The sequence below is a fragment of the Echiichthys vipera genome, assembly GCF_963691815.1.
Source record: "Echiichthys vipera genome assembly, chromosome: 22".
Classification (NCBI taxonomy): Eukaryota; Metazoa; Chordata; class Actinopteri; order Perciformes; family Trachinidae; genus Echiichthys; species Echiichthys vipera.
Window position 1 is genome coordinate 16,291,454 of NC_139847.1, and position 24,109 is coordinate 16,315,562.

Genomic DNA, 24,109 nt, shown 5'->3' on the forward strand with positions numbered 1-24,109 from the left:
ACATGAACGCGTCTGTGTGTGTCTATGTGCACGCCACTCATTCCACTGAAACAGCAGCACACCCGTGGACATGAACGCGCCTGTGTGTGTCTATGTGCACGCCACTCATTCCACTGAAACAGCAGCACACCCGTGGACATGAACGCGCCTGTGTGTGTCTATGTGCACGCCACTCATTCCACTGAAACAGCAGCACACCCGTGGACATGGTCTCACTGGTCTCACTGCAGCAGAGGCAGCCTGTAATAGAGGTGTCCTCTGCACTGCATGCCGACTCTAATTTGGGGGTACTCTGTGTAAGCATCTTTGGTGTAAGGCGGATGATGAAGCAGTAGGGAGCTTTGGGGCTTCAGATCTGGTCAGATCTGGTGGCACACAGAACTGAAAGCAGCCAGTCACTTGGGAGTGAGACCAAAGCACTGGCACAACACCTCATTGTTTCAGCCCCATATGTCTGCATCAATAAAAGTTCACTTTCATCTAGAGCTGCAACACATTACCGATGATTTGTAACAACTATTTTGAAAATGAATGAATCAGTTTGAGTCATATTTTAAGAGAAAAAGAAAAACACTCACATTCCTCTTATTCATGTTTCTTTATTGTGATTTTGTTTAGGTTTCTTTCCTCCTCTGTGACAGTGAAGTGAATATAGTTGAATTGTGGATAAACAACACATATTGGGCTTTGGGAGACACTGATCCACATGGTTCACCATTTTCTGACATTTTAGAGACCAAAAAACGAATTGATTAATCAAAAAAAATGATAATCGACTGATTTATCCACAATGAAAATAATCATTAGTTGCAGCACTACAATCTACAAATGTTCTTGCTCATTTAAAGTAGTCCTGCAGTTAAAGTTTAGATTTTGTTGTTTTTAACAATAAGTCTCACTAGAAAAGTATGAAATAAAACGTTGAAAAGTTAGAAGACTCTCTCCTGCTCTCTCTTCAGCAAAGGGAGGATACCAGGCAAACAGTTTCATTTCTCTGGAAACCAGTAACCATGAGCATTTCCAAGGAAACGAAACAAGTGCCTGCAGTGAGCTGTTGCATTTCCACAGAAGTGCAGAGCTTCATCCACCTATACTTAACCTATAACAGAATATTGCATATAGATCATATACAAATGTTTGGATAAAAGAGCAGATTCAGGTTTTTCCATGGATAACCTACAAAGGTAAATCATTTCTTTGTCAGTGGTCATTTGTCCCTCTTTTAAGAGCTGAAATGGTGTTGAATTATAGGCTTTTCACAACCTAAAACAGTAGCATGACTCAGCTCACCTGTCCTCTATGAGGCTGATTACATTCTTTTTTTGTGTGTTTTAGTTTATATTGTAGTCCTGCAGAGTACATTGCGCTGTGTAACTGTTGTGTAACGTGGATAGTTGTTGGGGAAAAAGGTGTCTCAGGGTTCTTCTCTGTTCTACTTTCAGTGAGGACCAAGTGTAGGATGGCTGAGAGTGAACCCACAATGGATAACTCTGATGAGGAGGTAACGATATTTATCTATATAATATGCAATTTAGTTTTTATATATATATATATATATATATATATATATATATATATATACATATATATATATATATGTGTGTGTGTATTATACATTTTCTGACTCTATATTCTCATCACATTTTCTCTATATTGTAATTCTACTATATTATGTGAATTTCCTGCTTACTTGGGTGTAATGGAACATCCGAAACTTGAATTTCCTTCAGGATCAATACAGTTTTTATCTATCCATCTATACAACTTTAAATTTCAGTAAAAAATAAAATGACAAGCCACATACAGTGGGTACGGAAAGTATTCAGACCCCCTTAAATTTCTCATTCTTTGTTACTTTGCAGCCCTTTGCTAAATTTGGTGATTTTTTCCTCATTAATGTTAACACAGCACCCTATTTTGACAGAGAAACACTGATTGTAAATTGTTTTGCAAATGTATTAAAAAACAAAAACTAATATATCACATGGCCTTAAATATTCAGATCCTTTGCTGTGGCACTCATATATTTAACTCAGGTGCGGCCCATTTCTTCTGGTTCTACACCTTTATCGGAGTCTAGCTGTGTTTAATTCAATTGACCGGACTTGATTAGGAAAGGCACACACCTGTCTATATAACACCTTACAGCTCACAGTGCATGTCAGAGCACATGAGAATCATGAGGTCGAAGGAACGGCCCGGAGAGCTCAGAGACAGAATTGTGGCACGGCACAGATCAGGCCAAGGTTACAAAATCATTTCTGCTGCACTTAAGAGAGAGCTCAGTGGCCTCCATAATCCTTAAATGGAAGAAGTTTGGAACAAACACAACTCTGCCTAGAGCTGCTGTCTGTCTAGCCAAACTGAACAATTGGGGGAGAAGAGCCTTGGTGAGAGCGGTAAAGAAGAACCCAAAGATCAGTGTTGATGAGCTCCAGAGATACAGTGGGGAGATGGGAGAAAGTTCTAGAAAGTCAACCATCACTGCATCCCTGCACCAATCGGGGCTATATGGCAGAGTGGCCCAACGGAAGTCTCCTGGTCTCATCAGACCAGAGAATATAAATTCTCACAGTCTGGGGGTCCTTCATGTGTTTTTTAGCGACCTCTATGCAGGCTTTCATTTGTCGTGCACTAAGGAGAGGCCACCTTTCTCACCAAGGCTCTTCTGGCAGTTCCTTGGACCTTGTGAGTCTCATTTACTCTGACATGCACTGTGAGCTGCAAGGTGTTATATAGACAGCTGTGTGCCTTCTTAAATGATATTAGCTTAAGTGATTTTAGCAAATGGCTGCAAATTAACAGAGTGCAAAATTGAAGGGGGTCTGAATACTTACCGTAGCCACTGTAAATGTTGTCATTTCACCAATTGAATGAGATTATGAATTGATCCATTACATTTTAAATTCAAATATTTTTTTTCCCTTACCAAGGCGTTCAGTGATGCAGACGATTTCTTCATTGAACCATACTGTGAGGAAGGAGAGAACACTCCACTGACACCACAGTCTGACTGTAAGTGTGACTGTCAATATTGATCCAATATAATAATTAAATACATGCAGTAATGTGGAGATGCTCAGATGTACTCCTCTTCTCTTTTAACAGATGTTCCTCCACCAGGAGAAGTAACAGTTCTCCATGTCGACCAGGACACTGTTTCTCTTGGCTTTCCTCCCACTGAGAACTCTGTTAGGTCTACACTACAGTTCGATTACTCCTGGGACACACAGAGAGGACGTTTGATCACAGAGGACTCCAGCACTGTGAAGGTTGAGGGACTGCATCTTGGCACTGAGTATACTTTCAGCATCATAAGGGTTGCAGACAATGGAAATCGAAGCACAGCAACCTCGCTGTCTGTCTTCACAGGTAAATCTGAAAAACACAGACTTTAAAATACAAACAAACACTGATGGAACATGCATTTCCAGTTATAAGTGAAACTCTAATATCACTCCCACAGAGCCCTGCCCTCCTCTTCAGATATCAGTCTATGAGGCCAGCAGTGAGTCACTGTCTCTACGTTGGGAGACACCCGCTGGTGAAGTGAAGAGTTACATTGTGACTTGTTGCAGTGAGGGACATGATGTGAAAGAGACAACAGACACAAACAACCTGACTCTAAGCAACCTGCAGCCCGGGGTGTGTTACTCTCTCCAGGTTTCTACACAACTGAGGAATGGAAGAATAAGCAAGCCAGCTGTGACATCTGCCCGCACAAGTAAGTCACATAAAGTCAGAATTGCAATAAATTAATAGAATGGAATAATTACATTTAAAAATAAAGTAGAACGTTTTTACAACAAAACTACAGAAAGAAAGAACAATCAACCAAAGAACACATTCATTGAAAGACGAGTGACCTTGTTTTCGGCCTTCATTTTGATCTACACACCTCTAAGAATTCATGACTGTGTCTTGCATGGCTATCGGGCCAGGGGCATAGAGGCTCAGGCCCCTTTCACAACATTGCACCCCCCTACTTCATCCATTGCTCGGATCACACCATTTTTAATACAGTCTGTGGATCACAACCAATTTAAAACCTTAGTCTTCATTTTGACCTACCACATTTTGCCATAATGCTTGCTTGTGGTTGTCCATGGAGTCCGATGATGACTTCCACTTCTTTAACGGTGAGTTCTTTGATGGCTTAATAGCCCTATCATGGACCCACAAGTTCTGTTGCAGGTGGGGCATTTAAAAATGGTGTTGATGTTGCTGGCAGCCATGGATGCATTTCTTCTTAAGCTTCGTTGCTGTCTCCTCGCAATCCTTTCCTCTTCCAGTGATCGAGTCCCATCAAAACATGTCTGCCGCCAGGTGTTACGATCAGCCGCAGTGTCTTCCAAATCGTCAGGGTTCATTCTGCACCTCTTAAGCGTTGTTTTAAGTTGGTCTTTAAAACGCTTCTTCCGGCCTCCTGCAGAGCGCTGGCGTATAAAATAATCACGGGGAGGCGGCTCTGAGCTGCACTTTATCGGATGAGGTAAAGTGAACATTTGTGTGGAAAATAAGCCACCTCTTCCACCTCTGATGAAGAGCAGCACTCACGCTTCCCCAGACCCAAATGGGATGTAAGACAGTCTGAATGGCATACTCCCATCAGCTTAACGGAAACGAAGCAGACTAATATCGGAGGTTGATCTTTTATATAATATAATAGTGTGACTTTATTCTCATTACATTACAACTTCAATTTTGTATATATTATGACTGTTCTTGAAATCTTAGACAACACAAATATGTGTTTTTAATGTAGCTATTAAAGTCCAGGGGGTTTTAAGTTCATTAAAATGTATTAACAATAGAGGGTGGAAGTAAATCATGCTTTCATGTGTGTTGACTCAACAGGGATAACATAAATATTTGAAAGCAATGCAGAATGCCTCAGAGACATATTTGATGCCTGGATTTTGTGTACATAAATAAAGTACTTTAAACACTAAAAATTTACCAAAATAAAGGGAATTAAGTGTTTGATATAAACATTTCAGAATTTTAGTCTAATTTAAACACGAGAGAAAAGGTCAGAGGGTTGCCAAAACAAAAGGTTTCATTCTTTAGATCTGATATTTATGTGTTGGATATATTGTTTAACTGATGAGAGGAAATTAAAAATGAGATTCTTTTAACGCTGCCTAAATGCATTACTTGGTCTCATTTTAAACAGTGTTTAAACAAACAAAGTTGTGATTATACAACATATGTCTCTTTCAAAGGGCTGTTCAAGATAATATAGAGAAACACATTCATTGTTCGAATGATTTAGTTATATATTTATTCATCTTTATAAAGTAGGTGACCAGGGGACACTGTTTGTGACTGGCCAACATCAACGTAGACCTTAGTTTTAGCGTACCTTACAAACTGTAGAACAGCAAAATCGAGTCAAATGTCACAATCCATTTTGATCCATGTTTTAGAATATTGAAATATCCAATACTGGGTGTAATATTCATTGTTTTCATGTTTACAGAGACACACCTAGAGAGTTTATTGGAGGATTTGGGGTTGGAGCAGCACTTCCAAGAGAGGATATCCCTGAGCACAATACTTCAGATTGATGAGAAGACTGTTGCTGATGAACCTGCCAAATGTAGTTCAGATCTTCCATGGTATTTTCTTAAGAAACTCATGATGGTTAATGTGACAGCGAGGAATGTGAAATATACATCTGCATGGGAATCAAATCATGGTGATCTGCAGTTAGATCTTGATAGTCTAGTCAAAAGAACAAATTCAGACGACATGCTTAACCCCCTAGACATAATCACTGCTCTCTTTCTGTGTGCTGATGGTTTTGTGCAGCAGGAAATGGCACTCAAAATGTCTTTGTGTCAGTTTTCTGTGCCTCTGTTGCTTCCCAACTGTGACACAAAGCAGTGCACACTCATGCTTTGGGCCATGAGAGACATTGTGAAAAAGTACAGACCTCAGTCACTTTCACAATCCAAAGGCTTTATTGAGCAAAGAATTGTTCTCTCTGAACTTCCAATGATATCTTTTGTGAGACTGGGTGAGTGCTCCTTGTCCAAGTCAGAGATCCTCAATAAGCTTCTGAGCAATTCTCAGCAGTACCATGACACCTTTGTTCACTGTAACATGAAGTGTGGTGACAGTCCAAGGAGAATATCCAATGGATTGGCTGAAATGACTTGGTGCCTTCCTTGTGGGAACAAAACCATGGATGTTTTCAGTGAGCCAGTAGCTGTAACTAACCTTCGTGGGGACATTGCTTCATTTGAAACAGAATTTTCCTTTTTGTGTCAAACATCTGCGGCAGTTTTTGTGTTCTTTGACACATTAGACTCTGAATGTGAGCTGCTAACCAACAAACAACACAAGGCACAGATCTTCTTGGTGGGTAACCATCAAAGCGATCGCTTCAGTATGGATGCGTTAAAAAAGGTAGCAACCAAGTTGGGCTTGACTAACAACAACATCCTTTTGAAGGCCAACTCAATGAATGATGCAGACTTTGTCAAACATTTGCAGATAAAAGTCAGCAATGTAGTTGAGAACTCGAAGATGAAGATCGGAATAGAGCAGATGGCTGACATTGCCCACGAATTTGGAATCTGGGTTGATGAAGACGCTTCAGAGTGCCAGACTGCCAAGAAAAATGCAGATGCCATCACTGCAGAAATTCAAGACATCCTAAAATATAAAGAAGCGCAGCTACCTTTGCAAGGCTCACTATGGAAGGAATTGACTCGTTTAGAGAAAGAAGAATTTCGGCTTCGACATGTTGGGTCTGAAAAAATAGAAGAGTACAAAAGTGATCTGCAGGAACAGAAAATAAAACTTTGGGAAAAACAGAACTCCTATGACATGTCAAATGCAATGACATGTTTCATCAATGCAATATCAAGCCCAGGGACAGAGAGGTTCTATTTCCTGAAATGGATGCGAATGAACCTTGATAATGTGTCTCGAGACAAAATGTCTGGCCTCAGGGAGCAGTACAAAGAAAAATGCAAAAATTCGGAGAACAAAGAGGAGATCAAAGAGATTGATAGGCAACTTTCCAACAGCTCACTGGGAACTGAACACTTCTTCCGTGAAATGGGTCAGATCTATGAAGCTTCACTGTCCCTTTCAGAAACAGACCCATCACGCCAACAGTTACAGCATCTGCCCAAACTATGTGCAGAATTGTTGCTTGATGGATTTCCCATTGAACTTGTAGATGGGGATGCCTCCAACATTGCTCTGAGATGGGTGAGTGACGTTCTGTCTCAGCTCAATGACTTGGTGTCTCCTAAGAACAAGATACTGGTAGCCACAGTTCTTGGAGTTCAGAGCACAGGAAAGTCCACTCTCCTCAACACCATGTTTGGAGTGCAGTTTGCGGTCAGCAGTGGTAGATGCACTCGAGGTGCCTTTATGTTGCTCATCAGAATCGATGAAAATGTCAAAAAAGTACTCAACTGTGACTTCCTGGTGATCATTGACACAGAGGGCTTAAAATCACCAGAGCTTGCACAACTGGACAATAGCCATGAGCACGACAATGAGCTTGCAACACTTGTTGTGGGCCTGAGTGATATCACCATCATCAATATAGCAATGGAGAATTCCACAGAAATGAAGGACATCCTGCAGATAGTCGTGCATGCTTTCCTCAGGATGAAGGAGGTCGGCAAAATTCCCAAATGTCAATTTGTTCACCAAAATGTGTCCGATGTTTCAGCCCATGACAACAACTTTCGAGACAGGGACCTGCTCTTGAAACAGTTAAATGAGATGACCCAGGCAGCAGCCAAAATGGAAAAGAAAGAGGAGACCATGAGCTTCACTGATGTGATGGAGTACAGTCCAGACACTGGGAACTGGTACATTCCTGGACTCTGGAATGGAAACCCACCAATGGCACCAGTCAATGCAGGGTACAGTGAAGCTGTATATGAGCTCAAGAAGAACATTATCCAAATGTTGACAAGTTGTGAGTCATCTGCTAATAATATCTTGGAGTTTACAGGATGGATGAAGAGTCTGTGGGATGCAGTAAAGCATGAAAACTTTATCTTCAGTTTCAGAAACAGCCTGGTGGCTGATGCATACATGAGGCTGTGCACAGAATTCAACAAATGGGAATGGGAATTCAAAAAAGAAATGTACACATGGCTCACAGAAGCTGAAACAAAAATTTCCAACTTTGGCACAGTTGCTGTGAAATCTGAGATAGCTGACATGTCAGAATATCTCAATCATTTGAAAAGTGAAGCTTGCACAGTGCTGTCTAAATGGGAGACAAAGCTTCTTGAAAACCTGACAAAGTACTTCAAGCAAACAGAGGGTCATGTCTATCTAGTTGAAGGATTCAGAGAGAAATTTGTAAGCAGTGCAACGAGCCTTGGACTAGAATTGAAAAGCTCTGTGTTTAATCATCTCACAGCAACCGCTGACATCAGACAGGGAATGACCAAGCTTGATAAAATCAAGGAGAAGCACACAAAAGAATTAGAAGACAGAGTGAAAGGATTGATCAACACATGTCGAGGGAAAAAAGTTAAAATGGGAGACAAAGAGCTAGACAAAGAATTTGATAAGATGTGGAATAAAACAGTCAGTGAACTCTCTTTACCTAAACAAAAGGCCACAAATGTCTTTGCAAGTGTGTCCCACTTCCTGAGGAAAAATCTGTCACGTAAGGGGAGTCATGTGTGTCAATTATTAAGTCAAAAAGAACTGAAAGATTGTGGACTTGTGCCTTTCACATGCACAGCAGAGGGACTTATCGGGAAGTTCAAACACAGTTTCAACAAGTTCTTCAAGATTGAAGATCATGTAATGGCTTTGCAAAAACTAGCTGACCGTATTGTAACAGATTGCACACAGTATGTGATTGAAAATGTTGAAAGAAAGAACAATTACCATGACACTTACATCCAGGAGATCCTACACATTGTTGATGAGAAACTGCAAAACAATCAGGATGTGAAGATGGAGATTGAGATTGAAGTTTCTCTGAAACAGCACATCTGTGGATTTGCAGCCAGACAGTTTCAGAAAATGCATGAAGATTTCCTACAGGTGAATGATCCCTACAGATGTCTGAAACAAAACAAAGAAAAGTTTTGTGCTGATTTTAAAGATGTGTTCCATAAACGAGATCAGTGCCAGAAGAAGGCAGAAGAATTCACCAACTGCTGCTTGAAGCCTGCAGTGGAAGTCTTTGTCAACCGATCCTTGGGTCCTGATATCATTGGTGAAATGCTGACAAGGGCACAGTTCAGCACACGAATATTCCTGCAACATTCAATTTTACTGGATTTGCTGTCAAAGGATACCTGTACATTTGAGAGCTATCAGAGCTATATTTGCTCATATGAGGATTATGTAAAGCAATGGATTCTGGATCAAATAGTGAAACGCTTCTCAAATGGGTCTACCTTTGAGTTTGAGGACCAACATCTCCAGTCAAGTATCAACAGCATAAATAATGCTATCACCAAAGCTAAAACCGAAAAGAATGGCAACTTGAAGACATTTGTGGAAGATGTTTGTCAGGAACTTGGTGATAAACTGGTAATTTCCCCCGATGCTCTTGGAGCTTTCATGATCCTGAACAATGCAAACCAGGAGCAGTTTGCTTGCTGGCTCACAGAGTGTCTGAAGGACATGGCAGAATCTCTGAGAGGGAAGTTTAAAGAAACAGATATCCAAATGAAACTAGAAAAACTTCATGTTAAGCCTCAGAACGAGCTTTTCACCAAACTGATTGGATGTGGTCAACAGTGTCCATTCTGTAAAGCTCCTTGTGATGCAGGAGGGAAAGCCCACACTGAGCACTGGGCTTCACTACATCGGCCACAGGGTCTGGGTCGATACAGAGATTTATTTTCAGAAAAACTTGACACTGATATATGCTCTTCTTCTGTGGTCACTGACCAGACTTTCCAATGTTGTGCTACAAATGGGGAATGGCACCCATACAAGCTTTACAAAGAGATTTACCCAAACTGGAAAATCCCACCAGATGCAAGTCTCCAGGCATCAGACTACTGGAAATATGTTCTGGCGACATTCAACGAGCAGTTTGCCGAAGCATATGATGCAAAGCCTGCTGATATTCCTTCAACTTGGAAAAATATCACACATCAGCAAGCACAAGCAAGCCTCAGAGACTCATTTAATATCAAGTGAGCGACTGCATGCTTTGTGGTTACAGAGGAACACACTCGTCATTACATGAATCCATTATCCACTCATGGATGTTTGGATTTGACTTGTTTAATATGATCTAGAAGAGAACCACACATAGTAATAGTACAGTAACATTTGGAATAAAAGATAACAAGATATTGTGAGTGTACAGCTTAAATCAGGAACATGAGAGAAAATCACTCTTGTGAAAATATTGATGAAGACATTTTTCTTTGGGAGTCAATGTACATGTCAGGGGCACACATTCAGTGTCATATGCATTTGTTAAATCAAAAAGTTAGAATCTCGTTCTTTTTGTTTGTGTAAAGTGCAAAACATTGGACGTGATATTGTCCAAATGTGACAGTTTTTTTTCATTTTTTTAAGATAAATTTTACTTTATGATAAGTGATTGTTTGGATAGTAAGAATCTGTTTCTATTTGTTTCCTTGATCAAAAATATTTCCATTGTCAGTGTATTAAACTCTGCGTAAATGTCAACATGTAAGTTTCCTTTCTTAGCTTACTGAGTATAATATGCCATTTTCTAAACTCAAATTTTGTCTGTTTGAATTTCAGTTATGTTTTTGGTTCATTTTGAAGTTAACGTTTCCCCTTATATGTTTCTGTGACAAAAATCCACATATTTACATTTTTGATTGAATTAAAGTAGGAATCAGTCTACTTGTGGTATTGTCAAACCTGTATAGATGACAGAAAGTTTGCTTTAATGAAAGTATGTATGATGTGTGATTATTTTGAACTTCAATCACCTCCCATTTCTGTGAAGTATTGGATTCCATATATTTACATTTTAAAGAAATGAACAATTAACAATCACTCATCCTTTATGTGGTATTGTCAACATGCATTCATTATTCTCTTCTTTTAACTGATTCAAGTTTGCTGAAGCATTTACTCTTCTAATGTCAAGTAAGAGACTACATGCCATGTGGTTACAGAGGTGCACGTCTTCCCCATATGCGTTCATTCTGCTCTCATGGATGTTTTGATTTTGATATTTACGAGCTGTAAATAAGATGACAAGTGGAAGAACACAGATTCTTTTTTTACAGTTTGCAACAGGGGCACAAGAGAACGATCCCTGCATTTAGTGCTCACATTTACCTGATATTGCATTTAACATGTTGAGTTGATTTATATCTTAGAAATATTTGAAATATTTCCAGTTTAATAAAATCTGAATTTTAATTTGATTGATATTTACAGTGTCACTGAAAATGTGTAGTTCATTAAGGCACCAAAGTGACAGAAAAAAACTTTTGTTTTCATTTCGTCAGATTAAATATGATGTTTCTTTTAATATTTTTTTGAAGTATCTGATGTACAACATTTACATTTACTGTATTTTCTTTTTCTTAAAGTTCACTTCAGGTCTTTATGTGGTATCGCCATAGTGCGACAAATGGGATTGAGTGCAGTATGATGTGCTGTTTTTCCTACTCAGGTTGGTTTTGTCTCTGTGGAACATGCACAGGAGAAAGCAAGGGCCACATGTGAAAAATGTTTCTGAGTTGTGAGTTTAAAGTCAGAATTCGGAGAAGAAACATTTACGTCTTCACTGAATTAAAAGATCACTCAGTGTAAATGTCACCATGTAGAATATGCATGGCTTTGGTATAATATGTCATTTTCTTAATCTTGAAATATTCATTCTATATGTGTTATTGTTAACAAGTTCACTTCCTCACTTCGGCAGTAGCTCAGTGGGTCGGCAGTAGCTCAGTCCATAGGTGACTTGGCTGGGAACTAGAGGGTTGCTGGTTCAAGTCCCTGTGTGGACCATGAATGGAGTGAGGACTGGTGGCTAAAGAGGTGCCAGTTCATTGACTGGGTACTGCTGAGGTGCTGTTGAGCAAGGCACTAAAACCCCCAACTACTCGGGACGCTGGTCACTGGCAGCCCCCTCGCCCTAACATCTCTTAATTAATTGCATGTATATAGGTCCTGCGTGTGTGTATTTCAGACCTGTGTGTGTAAAATGAATAATAATAATAGAGTGAAAATTGAATTTTATCCATTGTGGGACAAATAAAGGAATTATTCTTCTTCTTCTTCTGTTTACTGGTTCAATAAAGAAACAAAATGGGCAGACTGGCTATGAATGTCTTTAATGTTTCCCAGATCAGAATCACAGCATACAGTGTATAATAACTTCTAAAGTAAACAGAAATATCATCACCTCATTTATTTATATAGTTTTACTATACCCTTTTTTTTTTTTTTTTTTGTAATAATCATCTTTTTTAAAATTCCATTATTTAACATTTTTCTCCATGTCAAGTCTTGGGTTTCTGAATTCAACAAAGAGTGTAGAAACAAGACAACAGGTGCAACTTCGCAATAGAGGCCAAGCTGGAGATTTACTGTACGCGAGTGAGTGAGTGTGTGTGTGTCACTGTGTGTGTGTCACTGTCTTCACCATCGACCTAAGTCACCGCGTGTGAACCCCAGGGCTGCAGGAATCCCTTTATAACACAGACAGAGCTACGGGAGCGTCCACACACATGCAGTCTGACCCACCGTTAAACACACACGCTCAGACTCTGAGAGTGCACTGGACTTTTCCGATCTTTTTAACATTTCATCCACCTCTCAACTATTGAGAACATGAAACCCCTCACATGCTACATCACATCACTGTGAGGTCAACACAACCTCCGTAACCACAATGCAACACAGTGTGTGGAGTAAAAAGTCAGACCACCAGTGTGATCTCATTTCTCTACGAGGCATCTTATGGTATCAAAGCCCTCGTGTCTTTCCCACATGTGGCTACATGTAAACACTGCTACATGTGAAGTGAGCTAGTCGTGAATTGACAGCACTTTAGTTTAGTGTTTTAGTTTCAAGTGTTGACCATGAATCGCAGGCCGGTTTCCGACGCCTCCCTTAGTTAGCTGGCTTTTGTCACTGCTCTTAGCCTCTGAAATGTCTCCATACGCACTCTGAAGTTACACAGATCATGCCGCACGGATTCACCGAGGGTATAGTCGGGTCACAGGATGTATTTCAAATAAAAGTTTGTTAAAGCCTGAACCAAAAAAAAAGTTAAAAAAGTAACTCCTCTACTAGAATACCAGGACAAAGAGCAATAAGCAAAATACCTAAACTATGTTTTTAACATTTCAAATGTAATTTTTCGTTGTGAACAAGCAAACGCTAACACAGCATTTTAAGCCCTCTGACGCGTGGGGCTGCAGTGGAGATGAATTGCTGCTACAGTGACTTTCCTGGTTAGGAACCAAAGTGCTACAAGATACTTACATGATAAAGGACAAAGTAATGGAAAAAAAAGTCATGATGTAATGGCATGAAAAGTGAGCTGGCGAGCATTTTGTACTCTCTGAGAAATTTGAAACCATCAAGCTAATGGCCCCTTCTTTAAAAAACTGCACCTGTTGTCTTACGTTGTCACAAAATAAGCATTTCATTCATTCACTCAAAAAATAAAAATAAAGAAACAATAAAAACAAACAAGAAACTTAATATTTACAAATATTTTGTCTGTTTGATTCTTACACTTAAAAATGTACAGTTTTGATCCTCTTCCAGATGTTGTGTCTGTCTCTGTCCTTCCATCCAGTTTGGTATTTCTCTCCACACATCCAGTTTCCTCCGAGTGGACAGACTGCAATGAATCTGTCACAACGGCGCCCTCCAGTGTTAGCTTATAAAACAGACAGGGCAAAAGAACAGACCAAACTAAATACCATGTTTCTGTTATCACCTCCGGTGGTGTCATTGTAGCTGCGCTGTAGTGAGGTCTACCTCACAACCCTTCACTGCCTCCTTATCCACAGGAGCGAGTACAAAAGGGTTCGTATTGGTCTGATCCCACATATCAGAGCCTCCATAGGACAGATTTGCAAGGTGTCCTCCTGGTAAACCTTGTGGGTAGAAAGATGGCCATGCCTTTGAATGTCCTTATATGCTAGTGATCAGTTCATCATGATTCAGATTTCCACATTTAAGGCTGTGTCTTTTTCCAAGCTCTTCCCAAAAATCTCTGTTCCACAGCGTGCACCGTTCCTTGCGCTGTCCATCATCTTTTCCACAGCATTTATCCACCTGCGGCACACCCGAGTCAGTTGTTTTGTGTTTTACATTGTGCACGTTTCCTTTTCAGTGGGCTTACAAAATCTCTGACATGAGCGCCCAGGTGTATCTCTCCCCCTCCATCCCTCCCCCTCCACCCCGTTAGGCAGTAATAAAATAGAAAACAAACAGGCTAAAGCTAGAGCACAGGCAAGGACAGCACCGCTGACTAACTTCTCCCATAGTCAATGTAGGCTACCATGTGTTCCTGTGGGCTCAAGCAACAGCACATCAGTTCAGTTAAGATATTGTTTTACCAATGACCCATGTTTGAGATCGGTAGCAGAGAATCGAGGGTGGGGGCATCTCTGAGCTGTCAGCCTGCACATTCTGACCCGAAAGAAAAGAGCAGAATCAGAGACAGCAGTTGTCATCTGTGTTGCTTTTACCCTGTTTAGGAGATCTGAGCCCCCCTTTTCATCTTGCAGCTCTGTGCCACAGGCTGTGAAGGACCACCGGTTACCCTCAGTGTGCTTAGAGTTTAATTTACAACTGATGAGCTCACAAAAAGTCACTAGCTTAGTGAACTAACCCTTGAATGTGAGGATAATAGCAGAGCTGAACTGAGGTCAGAAATTGTGTAGAATGCAGCTGACACAGTGAAGTCAGGTGTTTTGGAGTTTTCGCGGTCACAGCAGGGAGTTGATCATGGGCGATCACCGTAATACGGGCGTCAGTCAAAGCTAGTTTACTGACGGAGAGAGAAGAGAGGGGGATGAGTCATGTTGAGGGTGGCGGAGTGTTTGAGGATGCAGCAGGAGGGAGCGCATTTTGGAGTCAATGTTTTTTTATCATGGGGTTGATCCTGCCTGTCTGCCTCTCTATCTCTTTGCTGTCTAATTAGGGCCCACCATGTGAAGCACACACACACACACACACACACACGCGCACACACACACACACACACACACACGCACACACACATGCGCACGCACACACACACACACACAAGCACACACGCACACGCGCATGCACACACACTATCTCATCACTCACTCTCAGACACATCAAACAGAATATGCATGTGCTGGAAATAGGGGTGCAGACAGGAGAAGGATGGTGCACGTAAAAGAGCAAAGGCTGCCTGTCTCTGTTTGTTTCTCACCCTTACTGAAATACAAAAATAATTCTGTACAGGCAAGCTACAACAACAGATTTGGTACCTCACGTACCCTAAAAAATGATGAGCTACTGTAGGATGGTGGGCTTGCTGTTGGAGAGCTGAATCACCTAGTTGGAGAAAAACCTCTTAATAACGTCACAAATGGTAAGAGTATGTTCACAGTTGTTCAATATCTTTGTAGATTTGTGGCGATGGCTTGTTGGGTTACTACAGGATGTTCTGTGGAAACAAAAAACAAAATATCCGGAGTGGACCGATATGATTAGATTAGATTTGGGAAACGTGCATCGACAGATAGAGTGTCCTTTCCCCCCGTCATCATCTTTAAAAATAATTCATGCATAGATCCCACTGAGAAAACCCATTTATATACTTTCTCCTTTGTACACATTTATATATAACTATATATAATATCATTTCTCTATATCTATATTTTCAGCAAAAAATCTTTCCACAAAAAAAACAACAATTAAACAAATGCTTGAAAAAAAAAAGAAACAGAAGATGAAAAAAAGAAAAAACACAATCGAGGGCCAGTTTGGCACTTTGTCATGAGAACACACAGCATCTGTTAATTGACAGTAAATAGGAATACTCTAGAATTTTCTTCAGTTTTTTTCTCCCTCGATGGAAAAGCATACACAGTAGTACATACTTGGCACCAAGAATGCTGGTAGAATGAAAGTATCAGATATCAATGTTTTCATAGCTATATGATTACTCTATGTACTCTATGCCCCATCCTACAGCTCAGCAGGCGTGAGTCCTTAGAGCAAAGGAGCGCTGGGGGGAGGGAGAGAATCACATGTCGAATGAGAGGAATAAAGCAGGGATAAGACACAGACGTAGAAAAGAGAACAATATATGCACATAACACACCGAGGACAGAATAAAGAGACAAAGCCAAAGGAAAAAAAACAACGTAAAACTGCAAGGGGCCAAAAGTATTCGTTCTTTTGACAAATGTCAGGGGGCATTAGTCTGGAAACAGTAGCTGTTTGAAAACAGTATCTATGAAAGATCTGAATCACCCCCCAAACTGATCATCTGCTGCTGTGCAGTTCAGTTGCTTCTCCACATGCCACCAGTGGAGCTGCTAAGTTTGACAGCACATGATGGAGGAGGTGGAGTTGTTTTTGGAGAAACAAGAGAATAAGAGAACAGTACAAAGGCCCACATCCAGAGGCCTCCTTTCTAGATCAGTTGCAGAGCCAGTCATCCTGGTCCTTAGGCGGCGCTGTGTCAGGCCAGTCCCTACTATACCCTGGTGGTGGAGTGGGGATGGGGCAGGGTGTTGTTGTGACCGGTAGAGGGGAATGTGTTGAAGGCATGAAGAGGCTGCATGCTGGTGATGGTACTGGGGATCATGGTGATGGTGTTCGGCGTCATCAGTGGCACGTCGTCTGGGGCGCGGCGCAACGCGAGTGTGTAGTCAGGCGGGCAGGCGGGCCGCAGGATGTCGTGGGGCCGGAGTGGCTCCATGTCGTGGTGAGCATCGTGCTCTGAGTGCTTCATCTGCAGTGACATGATCTCCTCCTCCTGGCTGTGAGCAAGGTCATTGGCAGGCCCACCCCGTTGGGGAGACAACCGGTGGCGTCGCATCTCGTGCCGCTTGTCACGCTTGTAGTAAAGGGCGGCAAAGGCCAGGATGTTGAGGAAGAGGAGCGACGCCCCCACAGCCACTGTCACACTCAGCTCAGTGGAGTAGTCCCTGGTGTCTCCAGGGAAGAGGTCCTGGTGTGGACGCTCCGAACCTTCAGGCTCCGGATCAGACGGAAAGGTAGGGTAGGGGTGACGAGTCGTGCGAGGGCCTGGTGTTTTTGGCCAGGGTCTGTGGGTGCCTGTGCCTGGGCCAGGGCCTGCCGGTGATCGGGTAGTGGTGGGAAAGATGTCATGTAGACTATGGAGGTGGGGGACTAACTCGAGCCAGAAGGCCACCTTGTTGGCCCTGTAGTTGTCTCTAACACGAGGTTTTAAGCCAATGTGGAGGTACTGCTTGTCCTTTGAGTTGAACTTGGTCCAGATGACCTCTTCAAAGCGGTTGGGCTTGGTGTGAATGAACTTGGTGTCTTGAGGGACTGGCAGGTTGGGGTCCCTAGTGGAGGACAGAAAGGGCATGTCAGTCAAGTTTTTAGTCAATCTGGTTCAAGGACCCCTGTGATTACTAAACTAAACTTTGAACAACTCTACCAACATGTGGTTAGTGAGATCAGCCCACATCATAGCTACACCACTCTTAACAGGAAACAAAACCTTCGTAAAGAGACTTTTCACTAGCTAGTTTGTCCTGCAGTCACACCATAGAGCAAAAAGACAACTTCAAATTTAAGCAAGGCCTACCCAGTCTTGGCGAAGTTGGTCCAGTAGGTCATGACTACAGCACTCAACATCACATCATTCTTGGAGAAGTTGCATGGGAACAGATCTGTAGCACCGATCATGGGCACGCCAAACACGTACGGTATCTCATCTCCGTGGGCGGCGTCGGCCCATTCAGGTCGTGTCTCGGTCTGGCAGTGGTGGTAGAATGTGTAAAAATAAACTGGGGACTGAAACTCGGCGTGAAGTTTGGCAGTGGCCACTGCCGGCGCCACCCACTGGTGGTCTGTGAACAGAGCTAAGAGGGTCTTCCTTCGCATGTCGCCATTGTCCCTGTCTGCCCAGTCTGTGTACATGAACTTAATGGTCTCCCTCAGGATGTCTTTGCCTAGAGGATAACACATGGGAGGGGAAAAAGAGGAAAGGGGAAAAAAGAGAAAATTGTGATAAGTTAAGAGGAAAGTAATGACAGGGATAGAAGATTTTGAGAGATGAGAATGGTCAAGAGATGATGAGTGAAACAGAGGGTGGAGAATGATAGAGAAACTGAAAGGACAGTGAGTGACAGACACAAAGGGCAGCAGAGAATATGCCTCTCAGAGAGAAGAATGAGTGACAGGCACTTGAGAGGATGCGTTACTGCATTATCCAAATGTGTCTGTGTTTTGACTGTGTCCCACTGTGAGGGGTTTGCAGGCTGATCTGTCAGGAACAACAGCACTGTGATTGGGAGCTGGTTGCCCGGGGGATGATGAGAGGCAGCATTAGTGCCCACAGAGCCTCAAAGGGCAAAGCACAGACCTACCATGGGGAAAGATAATCTCGACGATAGGCAATCTCTTTAGTATGCCTGTCTGGGTTGATACACTTTGAGTGCTCGCTTTTGATTTCTTTTATCATCCTTTGGCCACATCATGTTCTTAAGACCTGCTTTTCCACAGGGAGCTGTAGATTTGGTCAAGTTGCTGTATTTTTTTTGTAGAAAGCATACGATCATATCAAATGATGAAAAATGCAGCACCTCTTTTTCAGTGTCACATCTAGCTCAGCTATCAGGGAACATATTTATCCTATGATGAGTGTGCTTAGGTCATTGTTGTATTGCGGTGATGATTTGTGCTCTTTACTTTTAGAACTATAATTGCGTCCTTTATTTTCAGTTGTGTGTGTGGATCCCAAGAAGATTTAATCTAATGGTGCTACTAATTTGCATAAACAACAATTACACTGCAAAGTCCTGTCATCTGATGGGTTACAGTAATATATGAGACATTAAAGCTTGAAAGGAGTATAATGTTGGCATTTCTCACCCTCGGGGTAGCCATAGAGGTTGTCGACAAAGTTGGAGATGGTGTAGTCAAACGCTGCTGCTGAGATGCCATCATTGTCCTCGCTGTCGTCCACAAATTTGAGGCCCTCTCCTTGGTTCACTCCTATTAGGATGTCATAGTTGAGGAACTCCCCCTGGTGGTGCAATTGGGGAACAACATGTTGAGTGCTGAAACTGTATCCCAAAATGTAAAATCAACCATGAATGCTGCTGAAGACAGTCTTATCCGTATCCGTAAAGTCAAATCAGCTCTGTTCATGTGGTGTATATATTTATGCCAAGAGATGTAAAACTGCAGGGTTTAATTTTTCGTATTAATGTATAACAACACCACTACAAGCTCAATTCATGCACAACATTAAAGCCTTTGGGATGTGGCTAATCCAAACCTTTTGGGGATCTAATAGGAGACAGTGAAAAATATGTTGCAGAAGTCACACTTTTTTCTTAGCAGCCCCAATGTACAGAATGTGGTTGTATAAATGGCAGTTGTTATTTCATGATCCCCTTATGTGAGAGATTTGAACATACTGACAGCTGTGAGTCATACGAGCTGGTTAAAAGAACCAGTGAGTGAGAGAAATATTTATAAATATAGTTTTTACAGTTTTTACAAAAACTGAGTAAATGTTCATGGGGCCAGCTGTGGATCAGTGCTTGAGCGGGTCGGCCTCCATATGAGAGATCAGAGGTTCAAACCCCGGCTCCTTCGGTCTGCATGTTGAAGTGTCCTTGGGCAAGACACTGAACAGCAAATTGCTGCGTATGGGTGTGTGACTGTTGTGTGACTGATTACATTAGATTAGATGGTATGTAGATGTCCACTGCCATCTGGGTGAATGTCTGTGTGAAAGGGTGAATGTGACCAGTAGTGTGAAAGCGCCTTGAGTAGTCAGAAAACTAGAAATATATAATAATATGAAAAAAAATAAAAATAAAATAAAATTCTGCATTACGTACAATTAAGTTTATTTCTTGGACAATTTCTTGTATTTTCTTTGTTCTTGTGTGTACTGTTTGGTTTGAACTCTTATCCCAATTCCTCTTATTCCTACTACTACTCTGTAAAGTGTCCTGAGATAACTTTTGTTATGATTCGACACTATAAATAAAATTGAATTGGATTGAATTGAATTCCCCTCACAGCCATTTTGAAAACCAAAATGAGGCTAGAGGGTTTGATAAACCGCAAGTTCCCCAATTGTGACAATAAATGAAAGGACATTGAAAGAGTGAAAATATATGCGTCATACACACTCATCTTTAGGGTAATTCCACTTCCACAGAGGGGGGGGGGGGGGGATGACGTGTATCTTTTTAACACTCAAACCCTAATATTTTGACGAGGAAAAAAGTGACATATTTGATCTGCAACTGTGTATTCAAACTTACTCTCTGTAGTCATATCTCTAGCTCTCCAAACGAGGGAGAGGTCCCACAAACACAGGGAATTCATTTTATCGTTATACCTCCGCAGCTGTGGTCTTGATCAGTTTCATAGTAATACCCAAGTCCTCTTTGTCTGAGACCGAGAAATGACAGAAGTATTACCACACTGATGGAGGCTACCTGCCTGGCTCCACCGACCAGAAGTTCTTGCAGGCGGGGGTGGAGACCGTGAACAAAGATGGAGAAAGGCTAGTTTCTAAACCTAGCTCCTTATTTGCTATCACTATGAATCCTTTTCCTCCCCAATTTATGGCCTCTGGCGAACAAAATGGTTGATCTTGGGCTGCACTTGACCACTCACATGGATCATATGGATGGTCTGCAACATCATGATTTAAGAAGAAACATTATAATAATAAACTTTACTTATTTAGAACTTTTCAAAAACAAGGTACATGGTAACAATAGCAGCCCTTTGCTGCACGTCTCCCCCCCCCCTCTCTCTAACCCATTTCCTGTCTGTCCTATCTGATAAAAAGGTGTGGAAAACGGCCAAAGTCCTAAAAAAAAAAGATGGTGATGTAAGTGAATAAGGCTAAAGATGCAGAGAAGAGAAAATTGTGAGTCATGGGTCTCTAATATCCCACTGAGCAATGTTTTACAGCATTTTAGCATGCAAGTTCACACCAGCTGGGAAAAGTCACTTCCAGACTAACTGTGGAAAGGTCACACTCACACCTACTGTAACTTCATGAGTTCTTGTTTGGTGTGTCATCACAGCTCAAGTCAATCTAATTGTACAATAAAACAAACGGTACAGGCTGTGCCACAGTTTCATACTGGTGCAAGAGCCTCACCTGCTGCATGAGGATCTCAGGATCGTCAGGTACCACGTCTCCGTCCACCACGGGACCAAAGGCGATGTGGTAACGAGCTGGCTGGATGTCCTGGTCCACCAGCTCCCTGAAGTTCTTGCGCCTCAGGCAGTCAACCAGGTCGGCCGTCTCTGTGTAGGTGCAGCCCACCTTGCGGGCCAGGATCTTGGTGTACTTGAGGGGCTGGTAGTTGACAGACCAGCTGGAGATGGCGGTTCCACTCTGGGCTATAGCCCTGTGGAACAGACCTGAGAGGATAGATGGAAAAAATGGGGCATTTATATTTCTGTATGACAGGGTAAATATGACATCCAGAAAATGTTGTAAAATGTTGGGTGATCGATCTGAATGTCATTATGCTTCCCCTATATTTGCATCTGTGCGGGCAGGATGGAGCTCTGTGAAGTTCAGATTTTGGGTTAGGACACGATTCAGAGAGACTACTTGATGTGGAAATCACTTTCTCTTTTTCCACTTTTAAACTATCCCTTTTGACTTTTTCCATCTAATCAATCTCACTGTAGCAAAGATGGCAGACGCAGGATGGAACCGCAGACCCAAAGCATCCCAGTTACAGCATGCTATGGTGCTGTAGCTCAAACAAAAAGAAAGAACACGCTCATCTGACACGTCAAGAGAACCATTTTCCTCTCTCTGCTGCTGTCTGTTTTTTTCTCTCAGACTCTCTATTTAGCTGCATTTCTCCCTCTCTTTCTCTCTCTCTTTCTCCCTTTCTCTTTGTCTCTCTCTCCTTAGCTCTGCCTGTCCTGTGCTGTTTGAACCACTCAAGTGGCTCGTTAAGAGGACGCCTGCCTCGCTTGTTTCCTCTTTGTGCGCCATTTTTTCTTTCTCTTCCCTCTCCTGGGCTGAAGATTGGTCAGCTAATTATTAAGCAGAGCCGCAGAGCCCCCTTTCCCTGGGAAATCAATTATAGTGAGAAGTTGTTTGGAAACAGCTATACCTACATATGTGAACTGAGAAAAAGAGATGGGCGAAGAAACATGTGGGGGGGGGGGGGGGGGGACGGGACGGGGGGTTATTCCCTGCTCAGTACTTTCTCAAATTCCCCTTTCTGATACGCCATGTCAGATCATTTTCTGTCCTCTTTCTCCTCCCTCAACAATGCTTTTACCTCTCCTGCTCTTTCCTTAAACACAGGATACTATGGATGCTGTCTTGCCCTCTATAGCCCCCATCCTTAATCATATCAGTATCACTTACAACCCCTAACTCCATCCTGTCTACCACTTCCATCCTGCAATTCATCCTGTACGTCTCGGCTGTCGGCCTTGATTTGTGACAATGTGTTGTTGACATGATTGGTGTCTCTTAAGGGTGGGGATGACAGACTCCTTACCTGGCATTCCTGGAGGGGGAGAAGGGTGGGGGTGGGGGTGTAGGGGGGCATGACAGACAGGTGACGTCTAGAGGGCTGATGTTACACCGCTGATGAAGACGAGGACGATGACGACGATGGGGTGATGTCAAAGCGGAGGCATGAGAATGGACTGGTGGCAGTGTGAGGGGGTTGGTTGTCAGAAACAGGAGATAAGGGGTTAATACAGGCTTTTCCTCAACCGTTAGGGTCCCTCTGCTGCTAAAGCAGGGGCTTCCCTGAAAAATTAAACTACAGTGACTATCATTAGCCATCTAAAAATACAGACAGCCGTGGCGAGAGCCAGTGTGCAAAATGTCTTGTCACCTTTTCAACAGTTCGATGAGAAAATGAATACCACACTCTTGTCTGTATGTTATGTTCAGACCTGGAGCTGGGAGGTACTTAGCTCGGAGGCATTGTGAGTATATTTTTTCACTGTTTACCTCAGTTTCCTGTGTCACACATGTGCTGCGAACCTGAACTTTTGAACCAGACATGACACAGAGGAGCTGTGTGTGAGACTTTAAACAGATCTTTCCCAGGCAGTACGTCCAGTTGAGCCTGTGTGTGACTAGAGCAGCTCATTGTCTGGAGAATTCACAGTGTGCTTGTGGATGACGTTTCTATCATGAAGAACACAAACCTCCAACGAGGGGGTTATTCACACAAAGACGGCAACGTAAATGTCTAACTGAAGAGACGCCGAGACTCAGGAACTTCTGTCGGGAAGGGCCGATACTGATGTCATCAAGACCATATTAAGGAAACGCAGAGACTTGATTTTTTTATGACCAAATTACGAACCGGTTCTGTGCCCGTGGTATAATAGGAGTCATGTCCTGCATCCTGTACGCACCCCTCGCCTAAACCAAATGGAATATTTCCATTGAGAATGTGTTTGAAACAGACGATCTCCTGTTGCATGTGTGACAGAGAAACTCCGGGTAATGTCTGAAAATGGCTAATGTTAAGCTAGGCTATCATCCTGACTCTGGCTCCATATTTAAGATACAGACAAGGGAGTGGCATCAGTCCTCTTCTTCCAAAATGTTTCAGTCTGTGATTTTAAGTTGTTCTTTCGAGCAACAGGTGGTTTCATCTTTGCATTCTTCACAATGCATAATTTTACTTGTAATATTTGATGTTTCCTTGTTTTTTTGTTTCTATGCACAGTACATGTGCTTAAGAAAATACCCTTTTCAAACGGCCAACATGTTTGTATTTGCATTTAATCCAAGACACAAGCACTTTGTGATCACTGTTATCATGATATAAATATGTAAGTGAAAAAAGGTTGGGTGTGCCTGGGTTAATATGAAGGATTAATAGACATCAGTGGTAATTATAGAGGTTGTGTTAAATGGATAAAGTGATACGGCAGCAGTGCACGGATGCTCACTCAAGCTTTGACGATACACATT

At 42.1% G+C, this 24,109-nt stretch overlaps 2 protein-coding genes across 4 annotated transcripts in view; one reads left to right on the forward strand and one right to left on the reverse strand.

Annotated features, from left to right (window-relative positions):
* Positions 1-1,459: 1,459 nt before the first annotated feature.
* On the forward strand, positions 1,460-10,155 carry LOC310963988 (interferon-induced very large GTPase 1; the record flags this gene model as incomplete). The annotated part of the gene is made up of 5 exons (XM_083936945.1): positions 1,460-1,501; positions 2,934-3,015; positions 3,109-3,372; positions 3,467-3,724; positions 5,483-10,155. 5 exons carry the CDS (start codon positions 1,460-1,462, stop codon positions 10,153-10,155), a joined length of 5,319 nt encoding a protein of 1,772 aa, XP_083793071.1.
* Positions 10,156-16,654: 6,499 nt separating this feature from the next.
* Positions 16,655-24,109, reverse strand: part of nlgn2a (neuroligin 2a) — a gene marked incomplete at both ends in the record, with an annotated part of 127,539 nt that continues 120,084 nt past the window's right edge. For all 3 annotated transcript variants that reach the window (XM_083937360.1, XM_083937359.1, XM_083937361.1), the window contains 4 exons: positions 16,655-17,492; positions 17,738-18,104; positions 19,027-19,180; positions 21,293-21,558. In XM_083937360.1, the coding sequence (XP_083793486.1) occupies positions 16,655-17,492; positions 17,738-18,104; positions 19,027-19,180; positions 21,293-21,558 (1,625 nt within the window). The remainder of the gene's footprint in view (positions 17,493-17,737; positions 18,105-19,026; positions 19,181-21,292; positions 21,559-24,109) is intronic.